Source organism: Chrysemys picta, chromosome 1 (assembly GCF_011386835.1).
Source record: "Chrysemys picta bellii isolate R12L10 chromosome 1, ASM1138683v2, whole genome shotgun sequence".
NCBI classification, from domain to species: Eukaryota; Metazoa; Chordata; order Testudines; family Emydidae; genus Chrysemys; species Chrysemys picta.
Window position 1 is genome coordinate 293,114,179 of NC_088791.1, and position 25,939 is coordinate 293,140,117.

At 41.3% G+C, this 25,939-nt stretch overlaps 1 protein-coding gene across 1 annotated transcript in view; it reads left to right on the plus strand.

Moving 5' to 3' along the window:
* Positions 1 to 22,659, plus strand: part of DNAJC15 (DnaJ heat shock protein family (Hsp40) member C15) — a 49,579-nt gene extending 26,920 nt beyond the window's left edge. The window contains exons 4-6 of the mRNA XM_005308171.4: positions 7,034 to 7,110; positions 17,067 to 17,137; positions 20,636 to 22,659. Of these exons, the coding sequence (XP_005308228.1) occupies positions 7,034 to 7,110; positions 17,067 to 17,137; positions 20,636 to 20,706 (219 nt within the window). The 3' untranslated portion in view covers positions 20,707 to 22,659. The remainder of the gene's footprint in view (positions 1 to 7,033; positions 7,111 to 17,066; positions 17,138 to 20,635) is intronic.
* The last annotated feature ends 3,280 nt before the right edge of the window (positions 22,660 to 25,939 follow it).

Consider the following 25,939-nt stretch of genomic DNA (forward strand, 5'->3'; position numbering starts at 1 on the left):
CAGCAGGTTTAAAACAAACATAAGGAAGTTCTTCACATAATGCAAGTTAATCTGGGGAACTTGTTGCCAGGGAATGATGTAAAGGCCAAAAGTATAAATGAGCTCAATAAAAGAGTTAGATAAATTGGCTGTGGTTGTGATACGTAGAAATCTGTGTTTTGCACCCTGTGAAGCATGTGAGGAAAGGGAAGACCTGCATGTGTACCTCCAGGATGCATCACTTTTATGTAGAATGGCGTAGGTTACGTCAGTAGCAAGACACAGGGCTTTTATTAAATGGCAATTGTCAGTCGTGAGGTGGAATAGGAACGGATTCCAATGCTTTAATGATGGCTGCGTGAAAGTGTAGGTTGAGATGGTATCCTGTGAGTAAGTGAAAGGGAGTTGTAAAAGGCCGTGAAGTGATTCATAAATTGTACACATGTGGTATTCTTTCTGGGAAGTTGGCTGTATGGGTGAGCGTACACTAGGATCTGGAACCTCCTGAATGTTATAATGCCAAGAGCCAATGTGAGTATGTGCATATGGATATATTGCTTGAAGGGGTAGAGGGCAGGTGGTGCAGGCAACTCCACCATTCCCCCCCTTTTTGTCCTTGTCACGGAGCCCCCGGGCGATGCTCTGGAACTGCTCCCCACAAAGCCAGTCAGGACTTTGGGGAGCCTCCTCTCCCTCGGAGCAGACAGTCTTCAGGGCAAGAAGCTCACACGGCTTCACCTCCTGGGTCTCTCCTTGGAGCATTCAGCATATGCCCCTCCGTGCGCTTCCCACAGCGAGTCCGCCCCGGCGCGGTCCTGGGGAAGCCAAAGGGTTCTGCACCCCCCACTTCGCAGTCAGACGTGACTCTCAGTCAGCCAGTAAAACAGAGGTTTATTAGATGACAGGAACACGGTCTAAAACAGAGCTTGTAGGTACAGCGGCGAACGGGACCCCTCGGCCGGGTCCATTATGGGGTTCAGAGAGCCAGACACCCACGTCTGCCCGCACTCCTAGTCCCCAGGTAGCTCCAACTCTGAAACCCCCCCAGCTCCTCCTTCTCCCTGCTTTTTCTCTTTCCTGGGCCAGGAGGTCACCTGATCCCTTTGTTCACCTTTAGCTATTTCCGTGCAGGGGGGGAAGGGGCCCTGGCCATTTGTTGCCAGGGAGACAGTGTGTCAGTGATTTATGCACACTGGCCTTTCCCAACCACCTAGAGACTTTAGAAATGCATAGGGGAAACTGAGGCACCCACACAGTATTCAGAGGAAACATTAAGAACAGTCCCACTTCGTCACAGTCCTTTAATAGTGTCAGATGGAATCCTGTGGCTGAGTGTGAATGGGTGGTTAAAAGGAGGTGAAGAGCTTGTATATTTCAGCAACTGTGGGGTTGGCAGAGTAAAAGTGTGTGTGCAAATAGGGTGGGGGGTGTTGAGGCATTGCTGAAAGAAGGGAGAGCCCTGGGTAACCTTCACTCTTCATTTCCTGGTTTACAGAAGTTTGAGTTTTGTTCAACTCAGCATACTGCAAGGGGACAGCATACCATCAAGCAACCTTAAATCTGCATTAACATAGTTTTTCCCCATAAAATATTCTTAATATCTAGCAGAATATATATAAATGGCTTTTTTATTGTCTCTTCAGTGAGAGATTGTGGTGACTTGTGGATACCGAAACACATACATATTTTATAAACCATAGCTTCTATATAGACAGGGTGTGGTGATTAGTCTCATAAGGACACTGGGATATCTCTTACTGGTGCACAAATTGTAACAGAAAGGTAGGTTATGCAAACCAGGGAAGGTCTTTAAAGACGTCACAGCCCAAATAAATTAGGCTTCCCTATCTGACAGCCCTTTTCTGGAGATTGCTGAGGGAATCCATACACTTATAGAGTGGGCCTAAAGCTATTTACAATTTTCTTTTAATAGAGTTCATGCAAGAAACTGAATTAACTATCATGGGCTGTATAGGGCACAACATGTAAGGAAGACCTGCCTAGAAGGTTAAATGGGGCCCAAAATATCAGAAGTATCAGGAAGTGGAGAGCTCACTTTTGTGATCTTTCCAGCCCAGCAAGGATTGCAGATGTGGTAGGCTGATTTTAATATTGTAGGGTGCCTGAAATGTCCTTCCCTTATCACTTTGAGTTTTCCTAACAGGAAATATCAAAAGTAGCACTGCTTCATGAAAACACTTCTCTATTTAAGTCCGAGTAGCACGTGTAAGTTAGATGGATAATCAAACTTCTTCTTTAGTAGCTAGAAAACTGCCCTTCTACCTTTTTTTTTTTTTTTTTAAGGAATGTTCTGTCCTCACTTGCCCATGCCTCTAACCTAGACAAAGATGGCTTTTAGTCTGATTTCCTTTGCTTTAAAAAGGAAGCTTCAAATCTCTTTAGGACTGGGACTTTCATTAAAAAAGGGGCTGTTTGTGCCATAAGTGTCCTTTGAGAAGAAAGCCATTGTCCTTAATGACCTAGCTGTGATTTTAAAGGTCCAAGACAGGCCTGAGTGTCTTCCTCTCAAAAGAACAGGGCAAAGCACTTGTTTAATGCTTTTTGGAAACTATAAAGATCAAGGCTCCCTGAAGTATGCAGTCTAAGCAGGGCCTGTCTTTTGTGTATAATATCTAATGCTGTGGGGTCCTGCTCCATGACTAGAGCTCCTAGGTGCTAATAATAATAAGAATGTTTACAATTATAAAAAGGGAGTTTGTATTTTGTCATTATGATGGTATGAGTGTAATATAATATCTCATTGAAAGATGACAGGGCCAGAAAGAGTTAATTAACTCTCAGACTGACCTGACCCAGGGGTGAACCTTAAGGACTGGTTAGGAAGATAGGTAAATGAATAGAGCTTTGAAATGTAAGTCTGCATTGTTAAAGATAGAAAGTTAGATGTTTGCTCAGGTCTTGTAATATAAGCAAACAATTCTTGTCTATTGCTATAGCTTAAATTCAAAGATCAAAAAAGGAATATTAACATTTATGATGATAGTTGAGTGAAATAGTAGTATTGTCTATATGTCTCTTTGAAGGTTGTGGTAACCTGTATCTGAACTGTTTAATGGATGAATTACCCTGTGCTAATTGCCAGGATGTTTGGGAGAAGAAGAGTTAAGCCTATTGTTTTCTCAGGCCAAAAGGGAGATGATGAATGTACAAACACGCATTTAAATTACATGCACTTATAAGGCACCTATTACGGTATCTAAGCAAACTTCATAGTTAAGATTAGGAGCAGATAGTCTCCCAAACCATAGTGCTTACACAAGAGGGATGATTATTTTCAGTAATCATCATCATATCTGACAGGTGTGTCTGGACGGAGGCCTGAGGCTGGGCACTTTAAGGGAACTGCTTTGTTTGGACTGCTGAATAACCAGTGAGGTACTACAGAAGCTGCTTTGTGCTGGTTTGGTAAATCTAAGTATTGGAATAACCACCAGCTTTTGGGGTTTGTCTGCCCCGTTTTGTTTGCAGTTCACCCTAATTGAGTGACCTCAGCTGGTTCCCATGGGCAGCACCATCACAGTCATGCAGCCATACTACTTAGGCCAGTGGTGGGCAGCCTGCGGGCCGCATGCGGCCTGTCGTGGTAATCCACTGGTGGGGTGCAAGACCGTTTGTTTACATCAACCGTCTGCAGACATGGCCACCCACAGTGGCCACGGTTTGCCATTCCTGGCCAATGGGAGCTGCGGGAAGTGGTGGCCAGCCTGCGCTGCTTTCCGCAGCTCCCATTGGCTGAGAACAGTGACCCGCAGCCACTGGGAGCTGTGGGCGGCCATGCCTGCGGACGGTCAATGTAAACAAACTGTCTCATGGCCCACCAGCGGATTACTCTGATGGGCCACAGATTGCCCATGACCGACTTAGGCTGTGATCTCAAGTTAATGAGCACCGGTCTGTACCTCAAATGGAGCCTATCAAAGGCATGGGGAGGGTTCTGTGGGAGAAGGTGGAGATAATTCAGGAGATAGTGCTGATGGAGAAAAGTCTGCTGAATCAGTATCCCATTGTAACATTAGAGAGCTACACTAGAGGTAACATTTTCAAAAATACCTAAGTGCCAAAGTCTCTTTTGAAAATGGGACTTATTTTCCAAAGCACCTAGGAGACTGTCACTGAAGTCCCTTTTTCAAAAAGTCTTGGGCAACATTTTCCAAAGTACCTGTCTTCTTTAATAACTGGGGGGAGAAGTAGTAAGGTATCATTGTCAAGTTTCTCTTTAGGTGGTAATGTTCTACTCTCTCTCAGGGCCTGATCCAATAGTTCTCAACCTGTTTACCATTGTGGGCTGCATATGCAGCTCTTTGTGTTATGTAGACTGCATCCACGCAATATATATGTATATATATAATATATATATACTACCCTACCTGCTGTGGCTGCCCAGTTGGGCACATGTCCCTCAACACTTGCTCCCAGACAGTAAAGGGCAGGGTTGATCCCACCCACCGAGCCATGGGGGATCCTAGCTGGAAGCCACCGATGAAACAAATTTCCACCCCACACCAGCTCTCCCCCCCCAGAAACAGGACTTACAGAGCAGCCTCCTGCTCTTGCTGTGAGCTCCGGGTCTGGACATAGCCAGCAGGGGATGGGCAGGTAGGCACTGTCTGCTGCAGGCAGTTCAGGGTGCACTGCAGCCCGGAGCATGCTCATCTCACCCCCAGAGGTGACACGTAGCTGTGGCTAGTGGGGGGGCATGTGCCACCCCCCCATTTCTATGGATGCCTCTGGCATGGATGCTCAGAAGCGAGGAGACAGCTCTCCCACTGGTAGCTGCACTCAGTCATCCCCTTCTCTTCCCTCTACCCCATCCTCCTATCCCCTTCCTCTCCCCACTGTCCCCTTCCCATCCCCTATCCCCTTCTCTTCACCCTGCCCCCTCCGCCTTCCCACTGTCCCCTGCCCTGTCCCACTGCCCCATCCCCTCCCTCTTCCCGGCCTATCCTCTTTCCGCTCTCCACTGTCCCCTGCCCCATCACACTCACCCACCCCCTCCCTTCCTCTTTCCGCCCCATCCTCTTTCCTCTCCACACTGTCCCCTGTCCTATTCCCCCCCTTCCCCTTCTCTGCCCTATCCCATCCTTCTTCCCTCCCTACTGCCTTGTCCTGACCCCACATAGGCACTCGCTGTTGTACAGAAACAGGACCCAACACACGTAGAAGAGGATAATGACAGGCAGTAGGTCGCAAGAGGCAGCATCCCAGAACTGCTAGCCTCCACTGGGGAGAGGCGCCGAGTGAGCTGGCAGTGTGGGAAGGACAGAACCTATGCTCCCCACCCCGACAGGCTAAGCAGAGCAAGTGCTACTCAGCACCCCCTATTTCTGTGAGAGGTGGCGGGGGGGAATGCCCTCCTAAACTACGCCTATGACTGGCACGGGTTGATGGCCCGGAGCCTTCCCCCGCATGTGGTAACTGGACACCTGGCAACCCTACAATTTGTCCCAGGGCCGGAGGAAGCAGCAGGCTGCCACTGGAGCTCCTCCCCCACCACAGAGGGCTGCTTTGCCTTCCCTGCTGGCACTAGCACATCAGCAGGGCTCCATGGTGCCATCTACCCCTCAGCTGGCCCCATCCTCTGCCGGGACTGGCAAACTTTGGATTTTTTTTATCGCACAGCTGGGACTGGCCTGCAAGCAGCCCACAGGTTGAGAACCACTAGTCTAATTCAATGGCCATTGAAGTGATTGGGAGGATTTCCATTGACTTCAGTGGGCACTAGCAGGCCCTGTGTGCTCTCTGAAGTTTTATTTGGTACCAAATTCTCTGCCTGTCTAAAGCTGTAATGTTGTGGTGTAATATTCACTTCTCAGCCTTTTGGCTGAGGGGTGAAAACATTATCTCAGAGGTGGCTGCTTTTTTGGTAATGGGTGAGGCGTCCCTCTTGTGTAAGCACTATGGTTTGGGAGACTATCTGCTCCTAATCTTAACTATGAAGTTTGCTTAGATACCGTAATAGGTGCCTTATAAGTGCATGTAATTTAAATGTGTGTTTGTACATTCATTTGGCATGAAGTGCTGTATAAATGTAAGACAAATTTTATTATTGATAATTACTAGGTATATTTAGTAGCTAGCTGAAAATGTGTTTCATTAAGGGCCAGGCATATTTTAATTGTAGGTAAAAAGCACAGTTCTGAAGCCAGACTTCACTTAGATGATAAAAGGATGAAGCTTACTTTTTATAAAGCTTACTTGTTGATAAATTTGGCAGTTAACAAAACTTCAGTCTTCTTAACTGACTTCTGGGCTCCAGCTCCCAATAGTCAGGCTGTCTTGGAACTACATCTGTTGTCTCTGGGGTTTGTTTGACTCAGAGGGCTGAGGCTGTGTGATGCTGGACTAGTCCCTAATTCTTTTTATTTAAAAAAACAACAACAACACTGATATCTTTAGTTAGTGTAAGTGGCTATTTTAATAATTTATTTTAACACATGGTTGATAGGCACCAGTTTTATCCTCACTCCCTTCCCTGGACAACTATATTTTTTGCTTTTAAAAAATTCACCACACCTCACTCTCCAAAACAAGTTTTCTCTTTCAGTTGTTTTAAACAGTGGTTAAAATCTCAGTTTCTGATCTGGGGAAAAAACCAGCAAATAATCCCAATTGGCAGGGGAAGTTGTCAGCATGAATTTGTGTGCACATGAAGCCCAGGGCAGTGCTCATGTGCAATTTCATTCTACCCAGCATTTAGACAATTAGGGTTCCCCTGCCAAAGGGCAGGGAGACTCTCAACCCTACAAATCAATGGCTGCAACAATTAATGTCTTTCATTATCAGTGGGACACTGTAAAAACACAAACTGTAACTTTTAAGAGGTCAGATTTTCAGTGTTCGACAGAGTTCCTTTTAAACCATATTTGTTTTTCAGTAGTTTCATCAAATCAAATGCCAATCAACCTTGCTAAGGTAATAGAATAGCATTGAGATCATGACACCTATGTACCTGGAACTAATGATTTTCCCCTCTCTCTCTCTCTCTCCCTCTCTCTCTCTCTCTCCCCTCCTCCCCCTTCCACTCCCCCCATAGAGTTTTTCATCCTACTATAAAGGAGGATTTGAACAGAAAATGAATAGACGAGAAGCGAGTCTTATTTTAGGCATAAGGTAGGTGTGCTGCATTAATACTGTTTCTGTTCTATCACCAGACTGAATGGAGAAATGTAAGGTGAAAGAATAGGGCTATATGGTGCTCACAGCTGTAACTTGTTAACAAAAATTGTGTTCCATATGCCATTCTAAGACTGTATTTTGGTTGGAAAAAAAAATACAATAAAATGAGCAACCATGCAACTTTCATCATGCCTTCAGGCCCCTTACAGCAGTAGAGGGCAAATGCTGTAAATATAAATCAGAACAGCACATACTATGCTGATCAACATGATCATCTATGCTGATCTCACTACAAAATAAAGATTTACAATTCTGTGGATTGTATTAATGCATCGGTAATGCAGAAAGCAATTCCATTGAGTCTGTCATTTCAAATGTATGTGTAATCTCTCTTCACATCTTTTTTTTTTTATTGTGGTTAAAGGAGTTGAGGATGCAATACAGTGTATTAGGATGAATTTAACGGGGAGTGTAGGCATGTGTAACTTAAGGGTGAAACACATTACAGGGATATTGTGATTATGTCCAATACCAAGCATTACAAACCCAGGCAATTAAGAGTTAAGATTAGACTTAAACACAGGGCTTGCGCTTCCATTAGGCGACCTAGGCGGTTGCCTAGGGCACCCTTGGCGGCAATTCGGCGGCGGGGGGTCCTTCTGTGCTCCGGGTCTTCGGCAGCAATTCTGCGGCGGGTCCTTCACTCGCTCCGGGACCTGCCGCCGAAGTGCCCCGAAGACCGGGAGCGCAGAAGGACCCCCCCGCCGCAGAATTGCTGCAGAGACGGGGAGCGCGGAAGGACCCCTGCCTAGGGCGCCAAAAACCCTGGCGCCGCTCCTGCTTAAACATGTTTGGATTTCTTTTAACATATGGAAATGCACAACTAAGGCACACAAACCACCTTTATTCTTCCTAATAGCAACTCCAGGAAGGGAGAAAAGAGTAGGGGGAGCCCTGAATGTCTTTAAAAATAGTTTAATCTAATCTGGGGCCACAAATGCTAAAATGTCTTAATCATAATTGCATGATTATTGCAGGAAGTCGCTATAGGCCAGAGTTAAAATTGTTTGGTTCACTTAACTGTGCAGTTCAATTTTGTTTGTGTAACCTTAACATTAATTAGACTTTAATTACAGGAGTGTTGTAATGATGCCTATCTAACGCTTATTAATCCAGGCAATTGAGAGTTAAGGTTACATTTCAAGTTAATTACAACATTCCTGTAAGGGTCTTTAACTGATATACCCCAAAATTATGTCGTCCTTGATGTATTTTTTGTCTTGCAATTTCCTTAGGTTTTGAAAATAGATATTTTATACGTGCACACTAAACAAGAAACCCAAAGAGAATGGTACCATGTGGTATTTTGGGTGACTTGAAGAAATGCATTAGCAACCTTAAATCACTTATTAAAATTAAACTTATGGGCAGATTCACTGGTACACCAGAGTAGTGCATTGCAGCTAGAGCTTACTGGTCCATTTAGATGGCTTTAAAGTTGGTTTACTTTGACAGAACAGTTCATAGCAGTCGATGTACTGGTGATTCTGGACCTTAATTTGCAGTTGAATTGTTGTTTTAGAGGTCTGCGTTAGAGAACAGGTGCTATGTAAAGGAGGGATGGGAGATCCCAGCCCCATAATTCCAATGTCTATGCACTTTAAAGGTATCCTTTATGCTCTGCTTGTTTCCCCAGTTAGTACTATCTTAGTGTGTAGTGGAGAAAAGGCAAGAATGCCATCCTGTGGGGAGCCTTTTAAAGTACTGATGCCCCAGCCAGTATGTGGTCATAGAACTTTTACTTGTCCCAATTGTCACTTCTCCTTAATCTGCCAACAAGAATTTTGAATTAGGGCTGTCGATGAATTGCAGTTAACTCACGTGATTAACTAAAAAAAATTAATCACGATTAATTGCAGTTTTAATCGCACTGTTAAACAATAGAATACCCAATTGAAATTTATTAAATATTCTTTGTTTTTCTACATTTTTAAATATATTGATTTCATTTTCAATACAGCATACAAAGTAGACAGTACTCACTTTATATTGTTATTTTTATTACAAATATTTGTACTGTAAAAATGGCAAAGAAAATAAATAGTATTTTTCAGTTCACCTCATACAGGTACTGTAGTGCAATCTCTTTATGGTGAAAGTGCAACTTACAAATGTAGATTTTTTGTTACATAACTGCACTCAAAAACAAAGCAATGTAAAACTTTAGAGCGTACAGGTCCACTCAGTCCTACTTTTTGTTCAGTCAATCGCTAAGACAAACAAGTTCGTTTACATTTACGAGAGATAATGCCCGCTTCTTATTTACAGTGTCACCTGAAAGTGATAACAGGCGTTCACATGGCACTTTTGTAGCCAGCATTGCAAGGTATTTACGTGCGGTATGCTAAACATTCATATCTCCCTTCATGCTTCGGCCACCATTCCAGAGGACGTGCTTCCATGCTGATGATGCTCATTAAAAAAATAATGCATGAATTAAATTTGTGGCTGAATTCCTTGGGGGAGAATTGTATATCTCCTATTCTGTTTTACCCACATTCTGCCATATATTCCTTGTTATAGCAGTCTTGGATGATGACCCAGCACATGTTGTTCCTTTTAAGAACACTTTCACAGCAGATTTGACAAAACGCAAAGAAGGTACCAAAGTGAGATTTCTAAAGATAGCTACATCACTCGACCCAAGGTTTAAGAATCTGAGGTACATTCCAAAATGGGACGAGGTGTGAAGCTTGCTTTCAGAAGTCTTAAAAGAGCAATACTCCAATGCAGAAACTACAGAACCTGAACCACTGAAAAGAAAATTAACCTTCTGCTGCTGGCATCTGACTCAGATGATGAAAATGGGATTGGTCCACACTGTTTGTTTGGATAGTTATCGAGCAGAACCCATTAGCAGCATGGACACATATCCTCCAGAATGGTGGTTGAAGCAGGAAGGGACCTATTACTCCTGGAGGAATTTTGTGTCACTGCATGTGTGCAGAATTCATATCGCCTGCAAATGTATTTGCTTCCCCACAGAAAAATGACTTTCTGACAGGGAAGCAAAGGTAAGCTGCAAGAGCAGTGACGCACCACTCCCTAGCAGCACAGGTGCATCGTTTCAGGCACCCGGAGCAGCCAGCGGAGAGGTAAATCACCACGGGGTTTGGGACACCCCAGCCAGTGGCTCCTACCCTGAGCCGGGATCAGCTACTAGTCCTGTCTGGGCTGGAGGCAGGAGAGGACGGGGGGAGGGGTCATTGTACAGGGAGCTGCTCCCCCATCCACTCAACCCCTATGCATCCAGACCTCCTATACCCAGGCACCCCCGCCTAGCGTCACCCCATACATCCAGAACCTCCCTAGCCCTACATACCCCAAAACCCCATTGAACCTCAACCCCTGCACCTGGAGACCCCCTGCACCCAGACCCCCTGCCTCCAGACCCCCACCCCTGAACCCAGACCACTCCCTACTAAGCTCCCTGCACTCAAACCCCCTCCCTGGTGCTCCACACCCTGCACCACCCTGAGCCCCCACATCCAGACCCCCACGCCACTGAGCCCCCAACTAGCTACACCCAGGCCCCACTCCCCCACACCCAGACCCCTGCGCTGAACCCCAACCACTTTTCACCTGGAAGCCCCTGCAGAGTCTCGTTGCCCCTGCACCTGGAGCCCCTCAGCGAGCCTTCGTGCATCCAGATCCCCCCACACCTAGACACCTTACTGAGCTGCCTGCACTCAGATTGTCCCACACAGAATCTTCTCACTCCACACCTGGATCCCCCCACACTGAGCCCCTCTACACTTGGATCCTGCTTGGTTGAGTCTGCCTGCCCCGCACCTGGCTCAGAGGAGCAGGGTCCCAGGGTGTTTCTAGGGCATTGTGCTGTGTCAGGGTCGGGTGCAGCCTCACCGCTGAGTCCATGTCCCGGGGTGGAGGAGCTGCAGGGTGATCTCCCACCTTTGTGTAGCCAGTGGCCTGTGTTCCCCACTGCCATGCTGGAGCCTCTGCATTTATATATTGACAAATAAAACATGCAGAATTTTAAAATATTGTGCGCAGAATTTTTAATTTTTTGGCACAGAATGCCCTCAGGAGTAACATATGAATCTTTAGTGCATCTGGCACATAAATATCTTGCGAAGCCAGCTATGACGTTGCCATGCGAACGTCTGTTCTCACTTTCAGGTGATATTGTAAACAAGAAGTGGGCAGCATTATCTCCTGTAAATGTAAACAAACTGAGCAATTGGCTGAATAAGAAGTAGGACTGAGTGGACTTGTAGGCTCTAAAATTTTACATTGTTTTACTCTTGAATTCAGTAATTTTTTTGTACATAATTCTACATTTGTAAGTTCAACTTTATTATAAAGAGATTGCACTACAGTACTCGTATTAGGTGAATTGAAAAATACTATTACTTTTGTTTTTTACAGTACAAATAAATAAAAAGTGAGCAGTGTACACTTTGTAGTCTGTGTTGTAATTGATATATTGGAATTGGAAAAGGTTCAGAAAAGGGCAACAAAAATTATTAGGGGTATGGAACGGCTTCTGTATGAGGAGAAATAATAAGACTGGGACTTTTCAGCTTGAAAAAGAGACCGCTAAGGGGAGATATGATTGAGGTCTATAAAATCATGACTGGTGTAGAGAAAGTAGATAAGGAAGTGTTTACTACTTCTCAACACAAGAACTAGGGGTCACCAAATGAAATTAATAGGCAGCAGGTTTAAAACAAATAAAAGGAAGTATTTCTTCACACAACGCACAGTCAACCCGTGGAACTCCTTGTCAGAGGATGTTGTGAAGGCCAAGACCATAACAGGGTTAAAAAAAGAACAAGATAAATTCATGGAGGATAGGTCCATCAATGGCTATTAGCCAGGATGGGCAGGAATGGTGTCCCTAACCTCTGTTTGCCAGAAGCTGGGAATGAGCGACAGGGGATGGATCACTTGATTACCTGTTCTGTTTGTTCTCTCTGGGGCACCTGGCACTGGCCACTGTCAGAAGACAGGATACTGGGCTAGATGGACCTTTGGTCTGACCCAACAGGGCCATTCTTATGTTCTTAATCAATATATTTGAAATTGTAGAAAATATCCAAAACTACGTGAATAAATAGTATTCTATTATTGTTTAACAGTGCGATTAATTGTGCGATTAATTTTTTACAATTAATCACGATTAATTTTTTAAATCATTTGACAGCCTTATTTTGAATGTGTCCAGTTTTCCTCATAGCACTGACTCATTATAACTAATCAAAATGATGCATGCAAATTAGCTGTAGGGAAACGGTTGTGATTTGTTGAGTTCTCTCTGTCACAAAGCCCCACTTACACGTTAACTGAGCTGTTAACTGGACCTTGTGTGTAGTTTTTATAAATGTAACAATTAGATACAACACACATTATTAATATAGCTTAAATACAACCTAATTTCTTCTAACATAATTTATGCACAAGATTTCAACAAAAATTAACTCAGTGGATAATCTGAAGAGTCTGTGTTGTTCCATTACTAAGATCATTTGGGACAAACACTGACAGATGCTAAATTTCTTAGAGGCTAATTTTAATGAATTTTTAACTTACACTAATTATCAGACTGTAAATTCTCAGAAAATCCATTCTGTGCCCCCAAAATTAAACAATAATTTTGTGGAGGCTGTGGACGTAAAACAGGATTAATCTGTACTTTAAATGCAAAATGGAACTCAGCATTAACTATGGAGCAGTAACTGGTGTCTCCATAATCAGGGAAGAAAAATGGTATTGTGCTTGGGTCTTGTGATTCCCTATTCTGTGGCATAAAATTTCTGTGACTTCTGGCAAGTTATTTTAATCTCTGTCCCTCATCTTTGTCGTCTGTAAAAAGGAAATCCTTAGCTCACAATGGTTCTGGGGCTTAATTCAATTTTGAGATTTATGAGGAAGGCATTATAAGTGAAGTATTATTATGGTAGGCTCTATGTTAGCTGAGGTAACATCTGCTGTAGCGAAGGTAACAAGACTTAAATCATAAACCTTTATTTTCAGTAGTTCGTAACTTGTGCTCTCATCTCCAGCTATGATAGTTTTTAGTATCTGTGGCCCAGTCCTGCAAACACCACATTTGAATGGGACTACATATGTAAATAGTTACTCATGCATATTTGTAGGATTGGGCCTTTAATTATTTAGCAGCATAGCTAATGTCTGCATAGACAGTTTTCAAATTTAAAAAAGTCTGGGTAGATAGATTTCACTGACTCTGCATTTAAATATAGTGCCACAAGAGGAGATTGCTCAGGAGGACCAGGGAGTAAAGGGAGTGCCAGTGCAAGCAGACTTGGTAAAGTGCATCTGGCCCATCAGGCTTCTTCCCACTGCAGAAGGAAGTCTTGCAAATTTGACTAGCCCAAAAACTCTGGATAATTTTTTAAAAGGAGATTAACATACGCAATCAATTAATGTAATTTGCTCAGAAGTTAGGAAATGCAAAAGCTACATCTGAATGCACACCCTTATCAGTGCCTCTTTTTATTATTTATGTAATGCCTAACACATACTAGTGCTTTAGAGAATAAATACAAAGAAATGGTCCCTGCCTCAGAATGTAGTTGAATTTAGAAGTGATATGACCTTCTTCTTTAGCGTGTGCACAATGTGCCTTGGGAGGCATGTGACCAGGATTCATCACTGAATTTGGTCTGCTGGTTGGATCATTAGCTTCCCCGGCTCAGGCCGAGTACTGACTGAGAGTGTGACATGAATGCTGATCCGTGTGCCCCAGTGATATGATGATACACATAAAGAAATACAAAGGTTATAGTACTAAGATCAGTGCCTACTTAGTTTTTGTATGTGCATATTTTGATGGTTCTGAGAGAGTTCAGGACTTTAAAACTGACTCATTTCTTGTGGGTGATGCTTATTACATACATTGTTGTGTATAAGTATTTCAAAAGTATTAAATATGTGATTGCATCTCAAATGCCACTTTCCAATGATCTTAGATAGTCTGCGCATGTAGCATCTTGTAGTACTTCGTGTGCTGCTTTTGTGTATGCTGGAGAACAGTACAATAGAATCTCAGAGTTATCAACAGTAGAATTACAAACTGACTCTCTCTCTCTCTCTCTCTCTCTCTCCCCCCCCCCTTCCCTATCGCCTCTACCTCAAGTTTGGGAAGCCTTTGCTCCATATGGAGAGAAGGGGAATAGGTTGCTGGGGCCAGAGGGTGGTTTGGGAAAGCCTAGCCTGGCTGTCTCCTCATCACCTTGGGAGTTGGGGGAACTCTTGTCTCTAGGTGATGCCCATGAGGAGGGAAATTGGACAAATAAAAGGCACTTCTCTGCCAAATAGCAAAAGCCTGCAGGAAACAATGGAGTTGTGAGAGCTTTTCAAAGAGAAGTACACAAGAACCTTTTATAATGGAAAATGTTAGGGAATCTAAATATAGTAGATGCTACCAGCTCCCCCTGTATTACGCAAACGTCCTGAACTTTCTATATTTACAGAATAAGTCCAATGAGAATTGTAAGTTAGCTAGTTCTAGATGAGAGAAACTTAAAATGTACATACTGTTTTCTCTACAAGACAACTTACCAGATAAAATAAAGATTTTTTTCTCCAAAGGAAATCTTTATATTATTTTAATATGTGGTATGTAAGTGGTGACAAAAGTATTGATATGTTAGCTAGAAAAATTGCATAGTGTATAAATCAATAAAAATAAGTATGAAATAATAAAAAGATAGCAAGAATATACAATAGAATCTAAGATTGTAGAAAATGCTAAGATGTTGCACTACAGAAGTAGTACAATAGATTGTATAATCAATGCATACACATGGGGCAAAGTTGAGGTTGTGTATTCAACCTTCAAGTGTGATTATACTCTGAAAAATGACTGGAAAATAGCATTATGTTACTCCACAGATCTGTTCCTATGTGTATCCAGAGACATATGGCTGACCAAATGTACAAGGCCAATCAGTTACCTCTGTGTAACCTTCCTGAAGGTAATGAGTAAGGTTGCACTAATGAAATTGAGGCTTGGCAGTGTAACTTGCAATGCAGAACCTTTTTTTTACTGGTGATGTTTAAGAAAGGATTTTGAGTTTGCAGGATTAGTGACATCTGGTTAAACTAAGCAAACTTGATGTTACATGCCATTTTATCAGTCATTTTTCAGAGCAGAACTGCACTACTTTAATGCAATTTTGCCATAACCTAACTCTTGAGCATTTAAATTTCTAACTTAATACAATAATACTCATTTTTGGATTCTAATAATACTTTGCACTTAGTGCCCTTTAGCAATATAGGTCTGAAATCCCCTGACAAAGGTGGGCAAACATCATTGTCCCTATGAGAACTACGCCTGTGGGGTAACTGGAGTATATAGATTATTTCTTGTCCCAGGTTACACAATGAGTTGCAGAACTGGGAACAGAACTCAGCTAAACTTGGTTCTAACTGTGTGCTCAATCCACTAGATTACAGCAACCTATTAACCGCTTTATAGGTTGAAATAATGGTATATTGTGATCTTTAACAGTTTGATATAAAAATTATTTGAAATATAAATAATCTTATTTCTCAATTATTATGTAATTTTCAGGGCCTCTGACCACCTAATTTTTATTCGCATCGCCTTTTCTTCTCTAGTGCAGTTCTGTGCACCACTTCTGCAACATATGTAGGCTTTGATTTTTCCTGTGATTGAAGAGTAACAATTACAATATTTAGGGGAGTCCCCTACAAGAATATAGTTAGGCTGAGACCTGGCATTCCTGCACAGATAGTGGAGTTAGGTTCTTGGAGCTTTTGGCTAAAAAGGGGACAATGGGGGTGGAAGTATGTATTAGCCTCCGCTCTTAGGCTAAAATGAAAATGCAAGGGCAGTATGTATTCGCCTTCTATGGTGAAATTTTGTACCACTAAAAAGTGTTACCCATAACACTCTTTAGTGGAGCGACAAAAAGCTGCCTTCCTCTGGCTTCTCTTGAAGTGGTAAATGCTGCTGCAAATGCTGGCTACATTTCCCATGTCAACTAATTTAAAAAAAACTAAACCATACAGATTCAAATAGAAATGTTCCTCTGCACACCAGAAGGCACGCTGCTACTGTGCTGGCACAATGCTTCCATAAGTGGCTATTTGCTGGTAAGATACACACTTAATTTAGTTGAAGTACATATTTTATCTTCCTGTCACTGAAAGGAACAGCTTTCTGTAGCATTTGTAAATTGACATGTCGCTGAGTGTAACACATTGAACAGCTTTGGAAAAACAAAAAATGCAGAGTTTTCTGATCTCACCAGAATGAGGAATTATTTAATATTGCCATATTTTAATAATACTCTGTACAGATACATAGTTACAACAAATATTAGATATTTTGTCATTGGTCGTAAATAACCGTTTTCCAGGAAAAGGATAGTTTCCCCCTGTTCACTGGTGGAAAAAACAGTTAAATCTGTGTAAGGCTTTGTCTGTAATGAAAAGTTATATTAGCATAGCTACATTGATCAGGGGTGTGAGGGAAGAGGGCTTCCGTTGACCTAGCTAATGCCATCCAGGGAGGTGGTGGTCCTACACCGACAGAAAACCCCCTTCTGTCAATGTAATGCTGGCATAGTTATGCTGACATAACTGTGCTGATACAGTCTCTGTCGTGTATGTGGCAGGAACTGTTGAGTTTTGGAACAGACAAAAGCTATCAGTATTCCTGCACTGTACTGGCTTTAAAAAAAAAAAAAAGTGTACTTCCTTAAATGTCTTAAAAGGCTTATTAAAATGTTACATCCCGAAAGGTGCAATTGTGTGTTTTGTCCACAAGATGGTGAAAACCTCTAGTTTTAAATTGTCTTGAAATCTGTGCAAACTGATAATTTATAATCTGAATTTGACACTATGGTAAGCACTTTAATTTATTTCTACAGTCCATCTGCTGACAAGGCCAAGATTAGAACAGCTCATAGGAGAATCATGATTTTGAATCACCCTGATAAAGGTACACTGTTGTTTTCATTAATATTGGGTGGAAAGCGCATGTTACGAGCTCCTTTCAAGTTACTTAGACTGGCTATAGCTAGCCATTTATGTAATTCATGAAATTATGTGCTGTATATTTAGTAGTGAGACTTAAGCTTTTATATGTTGTTGTTTTCTCTAATAAATAAAGCAGACCAATATCCAAGATCCACGTGCAATAAGAGCACTAGGTTACTCTGCTGCCTTTTGAGCTCATTTTCTAGATCAGCACTTCACTAGTGGTTAGTGTTCCAGGAGCTTTGAAGAAGGGAAAACACTAGCCATGAAGTTCCCATTTACGTTACATAAAAATGCTTGAACTGTTTTTTTTCCGGCCATAAATATATGAGCACACAAGTCTCTGAGAGACATGTGCTATAATCACTAAATATATCAGATTCTGGATTTCTTAAACCCATCTTGGAAAACTGTAAAGCTGGGCACAGTTGCTTTAATTGGCCAGGTTTTTAATGTAAATTTATCTTACAGAAAGGTTTATTATTATAATTTTAAGTACACTACAGCTGCTTGAGAAAGAGAGCCCATATGTTCATTCCTGTTTCTACTTTTCAATAACAGATGGTAGAATTGCACTGTATTTCAAAAGTCAAAAGGGGGAAGTGAAGTTTTTTATTTCTTGTTGACAGATTTACCGGATTACTTTTTTTCCTAACCATCATAATAAAAAGATAACTGACCTCTAGCAATATAAGGTGTTGAGTAAGCACTCTTCTTTCAGCCGCCTTATCTCATTGGATTGCTAATGGCTAAACAGTCCTGCTTAGATGTTATCTGTCATTCTGCTTTTTAATTTGTTTTTCTATAAAGTGAGTATACTCTGTACTCTGAAAATAGGAAAGGAATTCTCTGTTGTATTTGTAATATATTATGGTGGTCAGAGGTACAGTTTAGTGTACAGTATGTTAAAAGTTTAGATTAACAAACATTATCATTTGTATTGCTGTGGCACCCAGAGATCCCCATCAGGATCTTGGTTCCTTTCGGCTGGGTGCTGTATCACATATTAAGACAATCCCTGTTCTGAAGATACTATACACTAAAGTCTCCATTCCCACAATTGATAGCATCTGAGCCAACAGTTGCACTTGCCTGGAGCTCTGTAGACTTCAACAGGGCATTGTGTAGACTCAGCAGCCCACCTGTGCACTACCAATTGCAGAATTGGGGCCAGAGGTCCTAATCCTGCATCTACCCAGGCAGGCCCATATACCCACATAGAGCTCCTTTGACTTCATTAGGGCTCTGCCCATGTGGCTCCAGTGGCAGGGTCGAAGCCTGAGACAATACACAGCTGTAGCAGATAATTGGAGTTAGTGGGAAAAGGACAACAATGGAAACTGATTAAAACTACAGTTATGTAGGCTAGTTATGAGAGAACTATGGGATCTGAAGACACAATTTTAAATAAATCAATCAAAATCAAATGTTTTTAGAGAAATAATATACGCAACGAAAGCCACAAAAATTGTTGCACTGAGTATCGAAACTAAAATTACAAATAATTGATTTGCATGATACCAGTTTCTCTCTCATTGGAAGGCAACGAAATAGATTGTGCACTTAATGATGTAAATGTAGCAAAAAATGCTTCTGGCAAATTTGACTTTATTTTGAGAAAATTCACTTTTGGCATTTAAACAGTGTATAGTTAATATTTCTCTAGCTTGCATTGCTTTTTGTAATTTATCATTTTATTTTTCATTCCTCTGCTCTCAAAGGGGACTAGACAAGCTACATTCAATTCGGTAATCCCCACTCCTTATAAACCCCAGTTATCAGAAAAACTTTACATATGTATTGGTAGGCATTCTCCCCCCTCCCCGCCCCAAACACACACACAACACAGCACACACTTAAAAAATATGGACTTCACTAAGTTGTTTCTGTATTAGATCTGGGAATAGGGTTGCCAACTGTCTAATTACACAAACCCAAACGCCCTTGCCTTGCCCTGCCCCTTCTCCAAGGCCCTGCCCCACTCACTCCATCCCCCCTCCCTCCATTGATTACTCTCCCCACCCTCACTCACTTTCACTGGGCTGGGGTAGGATGTTGGTGTGCGGGAGGGGGTATGGGCTCTGCGGGGTGGGACTGAGGAGTTTGGAGTGTGGGAGGGGGCTCTGGCCTGAGCCTGGGGCAGGGGATTGGGGTGCAGGAGGGGGTGAGGGGTGTGGGCTCTGGAAGGGAGTTTGGGTGCAGGAGAGGACTCCGGGCTGTCATAGGGCATTGGGGTGCAGGAGGCAGTGTGGGGTGCAGGCTCCAGCCTGGAGACGCTTACCTCAGGTGGCTCCTGGTCGGCGGGGCTAAGGGAGCCACAGGTACGTGCCAGCAGCTTTAGGGAGCAGCGCAAAGCCAGGGCAGGCAGGGAGCCTGTCTTAGCCCTGGTGCCGCCGCCAGACTCCAGTGCCTAAAATCTCCCTGTTTGGCTTCAGTAGCCTCCAAGAGAAAAAGTGCGTGATTCCGGGAGACTCCCAGTGAATCCAGTAGGGTTGGCAGCCTTATCTGGGAATGAGTGTGTAGTGGTTTAGACTCCTGATCTAAAAGACACAGTGAAGTCCTCCAGTCTTGGAAGCCCCATCTCCTTCTGTTGCCAGGCATCTAGAACTGATACTTGTCCTTTCTGTCGCCTTAAATTTTATTCATACTTTTTCATTCATCAGAACAGATGCTTAGGAAAGGATTGTTCAAGGCACAGTGATGTTTCAACCACATTTTAATGTACAAAGATAGAGGTGTGTTCTAGTGAGTGATGAGCTACTGATACAGACCTTATAATGTTGTTTTTGGTGACTGTAGGCAGATGGTTGGCACTCAAGGGGAGAGTAAAAAAACAAACACAAAGACCACTGAACTGTAATCAGATTGTTAGATGGAGCGTAAAGCAATGACACTGTTCAGGACCAGAAGTTAGAAGGCATACCGTGTTTAAATAGCTTTAATGTGACATTTTTTGGCTGGTATTTCTGTGTCTCTGAATCTAGAATGGAATAGGCTTGGTGTATGTTCTTAATATTCTGTATCAAAAATTTACTTATAACATTTTGCCTCTAATAATTTCCGGGGGAGGGGGGAGAAATCCTAGCTGTTCTCATTAGATGAACTGTTCAGGGTAGCTGACCTTGCTTAACAGGTGCAGGAACAATGCACTCAGTCTAAATCTTGCAGGTAAATGCCAATATAAGATGATTTCAGAGAATAACTTTAGACTTTTCATGAGGACTTCACTTTAATAGGAGATTGCTGCTCTGCATTATTTTTTACAGTGATTAAGATTTTATTTCATGTTTGTTCTGTTTATATATCCACTAGTTTAATTTATCTCTGACATATTATGAATGATTTTTTTGGGGGGGGAGGAAACTAATAAACCACATCACCAATAATTAAAGGGATGCTCTAAGTTAAATGGTTTTGTATTTCATACTGATATAAATCTGTTTTTTCTCCCTTTTTTCAGGTGGATCTCCCTACTTAGCAACAAAAATAAATGAAGCAAAAGATTTGTTAGAATCCAGCACCAAAAATTAATGTCCAAGGACTTCTGTGATAGAACTTTTTATATGTTCCTTTCTACCGGAAATCCTGTAGATATATTGTGCAATAGCTACGTGCTGCTCTATATAGCTGCATAACACTGGATCAAATAGTTATCTATATTCATTATTAAAGATCTAAGACTATTTAAAAAGCAAACTGATACATTTTACGTCTCATTTCTAGTATATTTTCTCCCTCAATCTGTTTTGACTCTAAGCGTTGAAGCTGGTTCTTCATTGACTGTTCTTAAAAAATGGTTTATTACAGGTTTGTTCAATAGGGCTGGACTTCTGGAACTTATATTTTTTAAAATGGAAACATTTGTCTGTATTATAATATAGGCTTTATTTATTTATTTATTTATTTTGATAATGGTGATGTTGTATAGCGCTGTCACTTGAAGTGGCTCTAGAAGGTAAAACTGGAAGGCTTGCCACATGTTAGATTCCTTTCTTTTGAAATATTGGTATTTGCAGCATAGATGCCGTTTCAAAGCTGCTGGTTGGGACAAAATGACTTGAAGATTATGCCAAAATGCTGGTTTCCTTATCTCTGTATTTGAGGGACGTAGAAATGTAAAGGAGAATATCAGCTTAGACCTTTTCCATGTTAAAACAGCTTTGAGAAAGATAGCTTTCCTTAAAATCACTGTCTGTTTATGCCTCACTGCACTGCTGGCCTTTGAGAAAACCAGTGCCACAATTCTCTTTGTGAGGACTCTAGGTCAGTTTGCGAATATGAGGGGCAGTGGCATCCAAGATTCATTCATGGTACTAGTGCTGCTGTAGGTTCCTCCCCCAATCAGCTGCCTGCAACTGAGCTAACTCCTCTGAGTAGCCAGCGTGACCTCTTCCCGGATGGAGCAACAGAATTCCATGAGAAGTCACCCGAGAAGATTAAGAACAGGGAATTCCTGTTTTCTAATTCAACACTGACTAGCATCCCTTTTGTGACCATGGTCAACTGATTTAATTGTTATGTCTTAGTTTCTCTATGAAATACTAGCCAGAGGGAAGAGGGTTGGACAATTACTGTTGATAACAGGTAGTGTGATAACATTCAGCAGAATACAGAGTGCCTAATGGCCCCTAGGTATCCATCTTACTTGGACAGTTTTTTCCTGGGAGAACTTTTTTTTTTTTTTTTTTAAATATTGGCAACTAACCACAATCCTCCACAGCTGGGCTCCACTTCTGTAACTAGAGACTGTGGGGTTTCTTGTCTTCCCAGTCTTTCCTACACACACACACTTTTGTGTTAAAATGTGTAGTTAAGCAGAACACAGCCCCATTTTACTAATCCTCCTCAAAATCCTTAGATTAGTCCTCTGTGTAGCGCAGTAATCATTGTTAATGGAGTCTGATGACGGGGAAGAGTGTGAAACTGTTTTGCCAGCCTACCCAAAAAAATGCTAAGGCCAGCTTTGAAAGAAACCTTGAAGGTTAGGTCATCTAGTCATACTTCCTGCCCGTCACAGATGCAGGATATGTAGGAGACTGCGTGAATTAACTTAAATCAATGTGATGAAAATCATGATTTAAATCACCAAGTCAAAAGCCTCAATTTAAATAATCAATTTTAATAATTTTTCCATTTCTACTTGTTTTCTAAAGAGAGGTGCATTTTTATGGGTTGGCATAACCATTAAAACATGTTGATTTACAGATAAATGGAGCCTTTATACTAAATTTGGTACATCTTTTTCTACACACACAGTGTAACAATGTGCATTTATTTAAGCAATTATGTAGCTTAATATTTGCAGTTTCTTATTAATTGTACATTTTTAGTATGTCAGAAAATGGTGAATGATGTATTGCTTTTGTACGAGAGAGTTAACTTTTGGTCATGATTTGTGTCGAGCTGAATTAGGATGGTAACTGAAATTTAATTAAACACAAAATAGCTATAACATTTATTTGTATTAAACAAAACTACCTTAAATGTTTTGGCTCCATAAACTTCTCTTATCAAAACGTGTTTCACATTTACAGCTAAACTATAATAAGTTTAGGCCCTAACATATTTTGTATTAAATTCAGATTTCATTTTAAATAGGCTTATTTTTTTAAACAACATTAAAATTTAAATATCAAAAATATCCAATTTAAATCAAAAGAATTCTTCTTTTTATTTGTATCCACCTTTCTATGAGATTTTGTGGGTCACCTGATACATTTAAAATTAGAATAGATAAAGCACTGAAGATCATATTGAAGGAGAGACTCCTTCTCCGGCATGGACATAGACTACATAACTAATAGGCTTCTGCCATCTAACTGGTTTTCTAATGCAAGATGAAAGCGGACCTACAAATCTATTACATTTTTAAAGCAATGTGCCTGTACTTCAGTGAGTCCTTAACAGCATCGCTTTTGAAAAAGAATAATAGCAATTTCAAGTAGACTTAAGATTAGCTATACCTTTCACTGATCTAGTGTGCATTAGGGAAAAAAAATTGTAATTGATCTGGACCATTGCCCAAAAGCAAAACTCCTCTGCATGGTAGGTAGCAAAAGTATTCCCTCTAATGATTTTATGAGCTGACTAGCTATTGTTCCCACTTGAGAGATTTTTTTCTTGTTGCTGAGCAAAAAACTTTATAAAAAACTTACATTTTAAAAATATCAATTGAAACAAATACAATAAAAATGGTTAATTTTGCTCTGTTCTGTCCAGTCTGGTTTTAAGATTAAGTTAGATAAGTTTATGGAGGGAATGGTTTAATGGTAAAACATAGTAGCCAAGGAATACCAAGCAATGGTGGGTTAATAATATAATAGCTAACAACGGTCAGGCTAGAGACTCTTGCCTAAATGCTCGGGGTCTTACTGATCGCCATATTTGGGGTCGGGAAGGAATTTTCCTCCAGGGTAGATTGGCTGAGCCTCTGGAGGTTTTTCGCCTTCCTCCGCAGCATGGGGCAGGGATCACTAGCAGGAGGGTCTCTGCCAATTGAAGTCACTAAAACACAGGATTGGGGACTTCAACAGCAGAGTCCAGGGAAGGGGTAGGGACGGTTTTGTGGCCTGCAGCATGCAGGGGTTCAGACCAGATGATCATAATGGTCCCTTCTGACCTTAAAGTCTATGAGAACTTCTCATGGCTTTCCAAGAAATATGTTTTTTTCTCCCAGATCATAGTTTATTTTATTTCTAGTGACCTGAACCTTTCCTGCCAGATCCGCTGCTTGTACCAATTGCTTTCCAGGCAGCATTTCTGTCAAGTCATATTGATTTTTTTTTTTTCTCTCCACATTTTCTTTATATCTTCTTCTTGAGTTCAGTTGTTTCCATTTTCTTTGAAATAGCTCCCTCCTGTCCCATTTGAGACTTGTCTCCACCACCCATTCTGCCAGGCATAAGTCTGGTCACTGGGGTCTCACTGAAATCTATTGGGTCCAATGAAATGTGGGACTTGACAGATATAGAGTAGCGTGAGCATCATCGTTGTGTGCTCGGGCGCGTGAGTAGCAGCACACGTTTGCAATTTGAGGCACAATCTGGTCAATAACTTTGCACATGGGGTTGAGCAGTAGAAGAAAACTAAAACTGATATTTTGTCTATTAGATCATATTTGGAAGTAAAAAACCAGGGAAGTGAAATAAAATAACAATTGAGTCTGTCAGACTTAGCTAGTGATTTCTTAGCTTTGATCAGTCCATCAAGACTTAGGTATTTTTTCCTTAAAATTAAACGTACAAACAAACTTTCAAAAAACTAATGAAATAATCTAAAATTATCTTGAATTGTAAAGGAACAGTCTGGTCTATCAAGCAAATGCTATATATACTGTCTAACTTACAGTAAGTACATGGGAAATAGTATTGGCTTAACTTTTGTGTATATGCATATGTCATCCCAAGTTTTGAGCTCTCTGGGGCCCGGAAGGTCGTTGTAGTGTGTGTTTGTACAGCTCCTAATAAGCTGAAACTTGTTTGGGGTCCTTAGGCTCTGTTGAAACAGAAATAAGTAGATACATTGTTTTACAATACATGCCCTTCAAATTACTATTTTATAATAGTGGAACTATACTCTCAAAGGGCCATATCCTGCCCTGAGCAAAACTCACTAGCAAGAAAAATGTATGAAGAGCCTCCTCCATTAAAGCACTGAGCCCCCGTTTATTTAATAAAATATGACTTGCCAGTCTCTGTACTTGCTTATCTGCCTGGTCTTTGCTACAATTCCCAGGACACTCCTCTGGAACTTGGCACTCTTCTTAGCAATTGGCTCTACTGACTTAGTACATTTCAGGAACGGATTCTGAGTGTCTCCTGGGAGATCCTGAACACCTGCAGGTCTTTCTAAGCTCAGTGGGACTTAAGAATGGTGACCACCTCACACAGTTGGAGTCCTTAGGGAGAAAAAAGTGCATGTCTGAATTACTTATTTGGTTTCAGTTTTTGCCTAACTTGGTGTCTTATGTACATTTGAGGGCAACTGGAGGACTAACAAATCCTCAATCTCTAAAGCGTTCATCTTTTGATTACCGTAACCGAATTGCTTATGAAAAAGTTTGATCAAGTGCTTGGTAATAGTTGAAACTTCTCATAATTGTATTCATAATGCCCTCTTTAGGATGATGACCACTTTTATCAGATTTTTTGGTGTGTGCAGTAGCTTTTTTTCTCATTGTCTTCAGTGGATACCCAAAGGTGTTTTGTTTTTGTTTTTCTTTTTGTTGGCAAGCAGCAGAATAGACTGGCACCTGTTTTGTCCGCTGCAGCCTCCAGAACTTCCAGTTTGAATAGAGATTAAATTAACATTGCTATTTTTGGCTTAGCAACAAAAGCGTTGGCTTGTATAGTGCTGAGACATCTTTGTTTGTGAATCGGCATAATCAATGATGTCAGTACAACTCTGAGACTTGTGTTTTCTTGTTTGACTGTTGCAGTCAGCCAACAGAATACGTAAGCATATGACTTCTTAGGATCCCATAAAGAGTTTGTTTGGTTTGTAACATTTGTTATATAGTAGTGGAATTCAGAAAACAAAAACCCAACAGAAATTTAGAATCCAAATAGACTTTCTAAATCAGATAATTACAGTTTGAGAGTAAGTAAAACTTCCACTTTGAAATGTGTGCTTGCAATTTCACAAACACCTCCACTTGTGCCCTTGCCAAAAAATAAACAAAGTCCCACTTTAATTATTTTCATTTAAACTTAAACTGAGAAGCCATTTGGAGATTACTGGAATTCAATTTTTTTTTTAAATAATG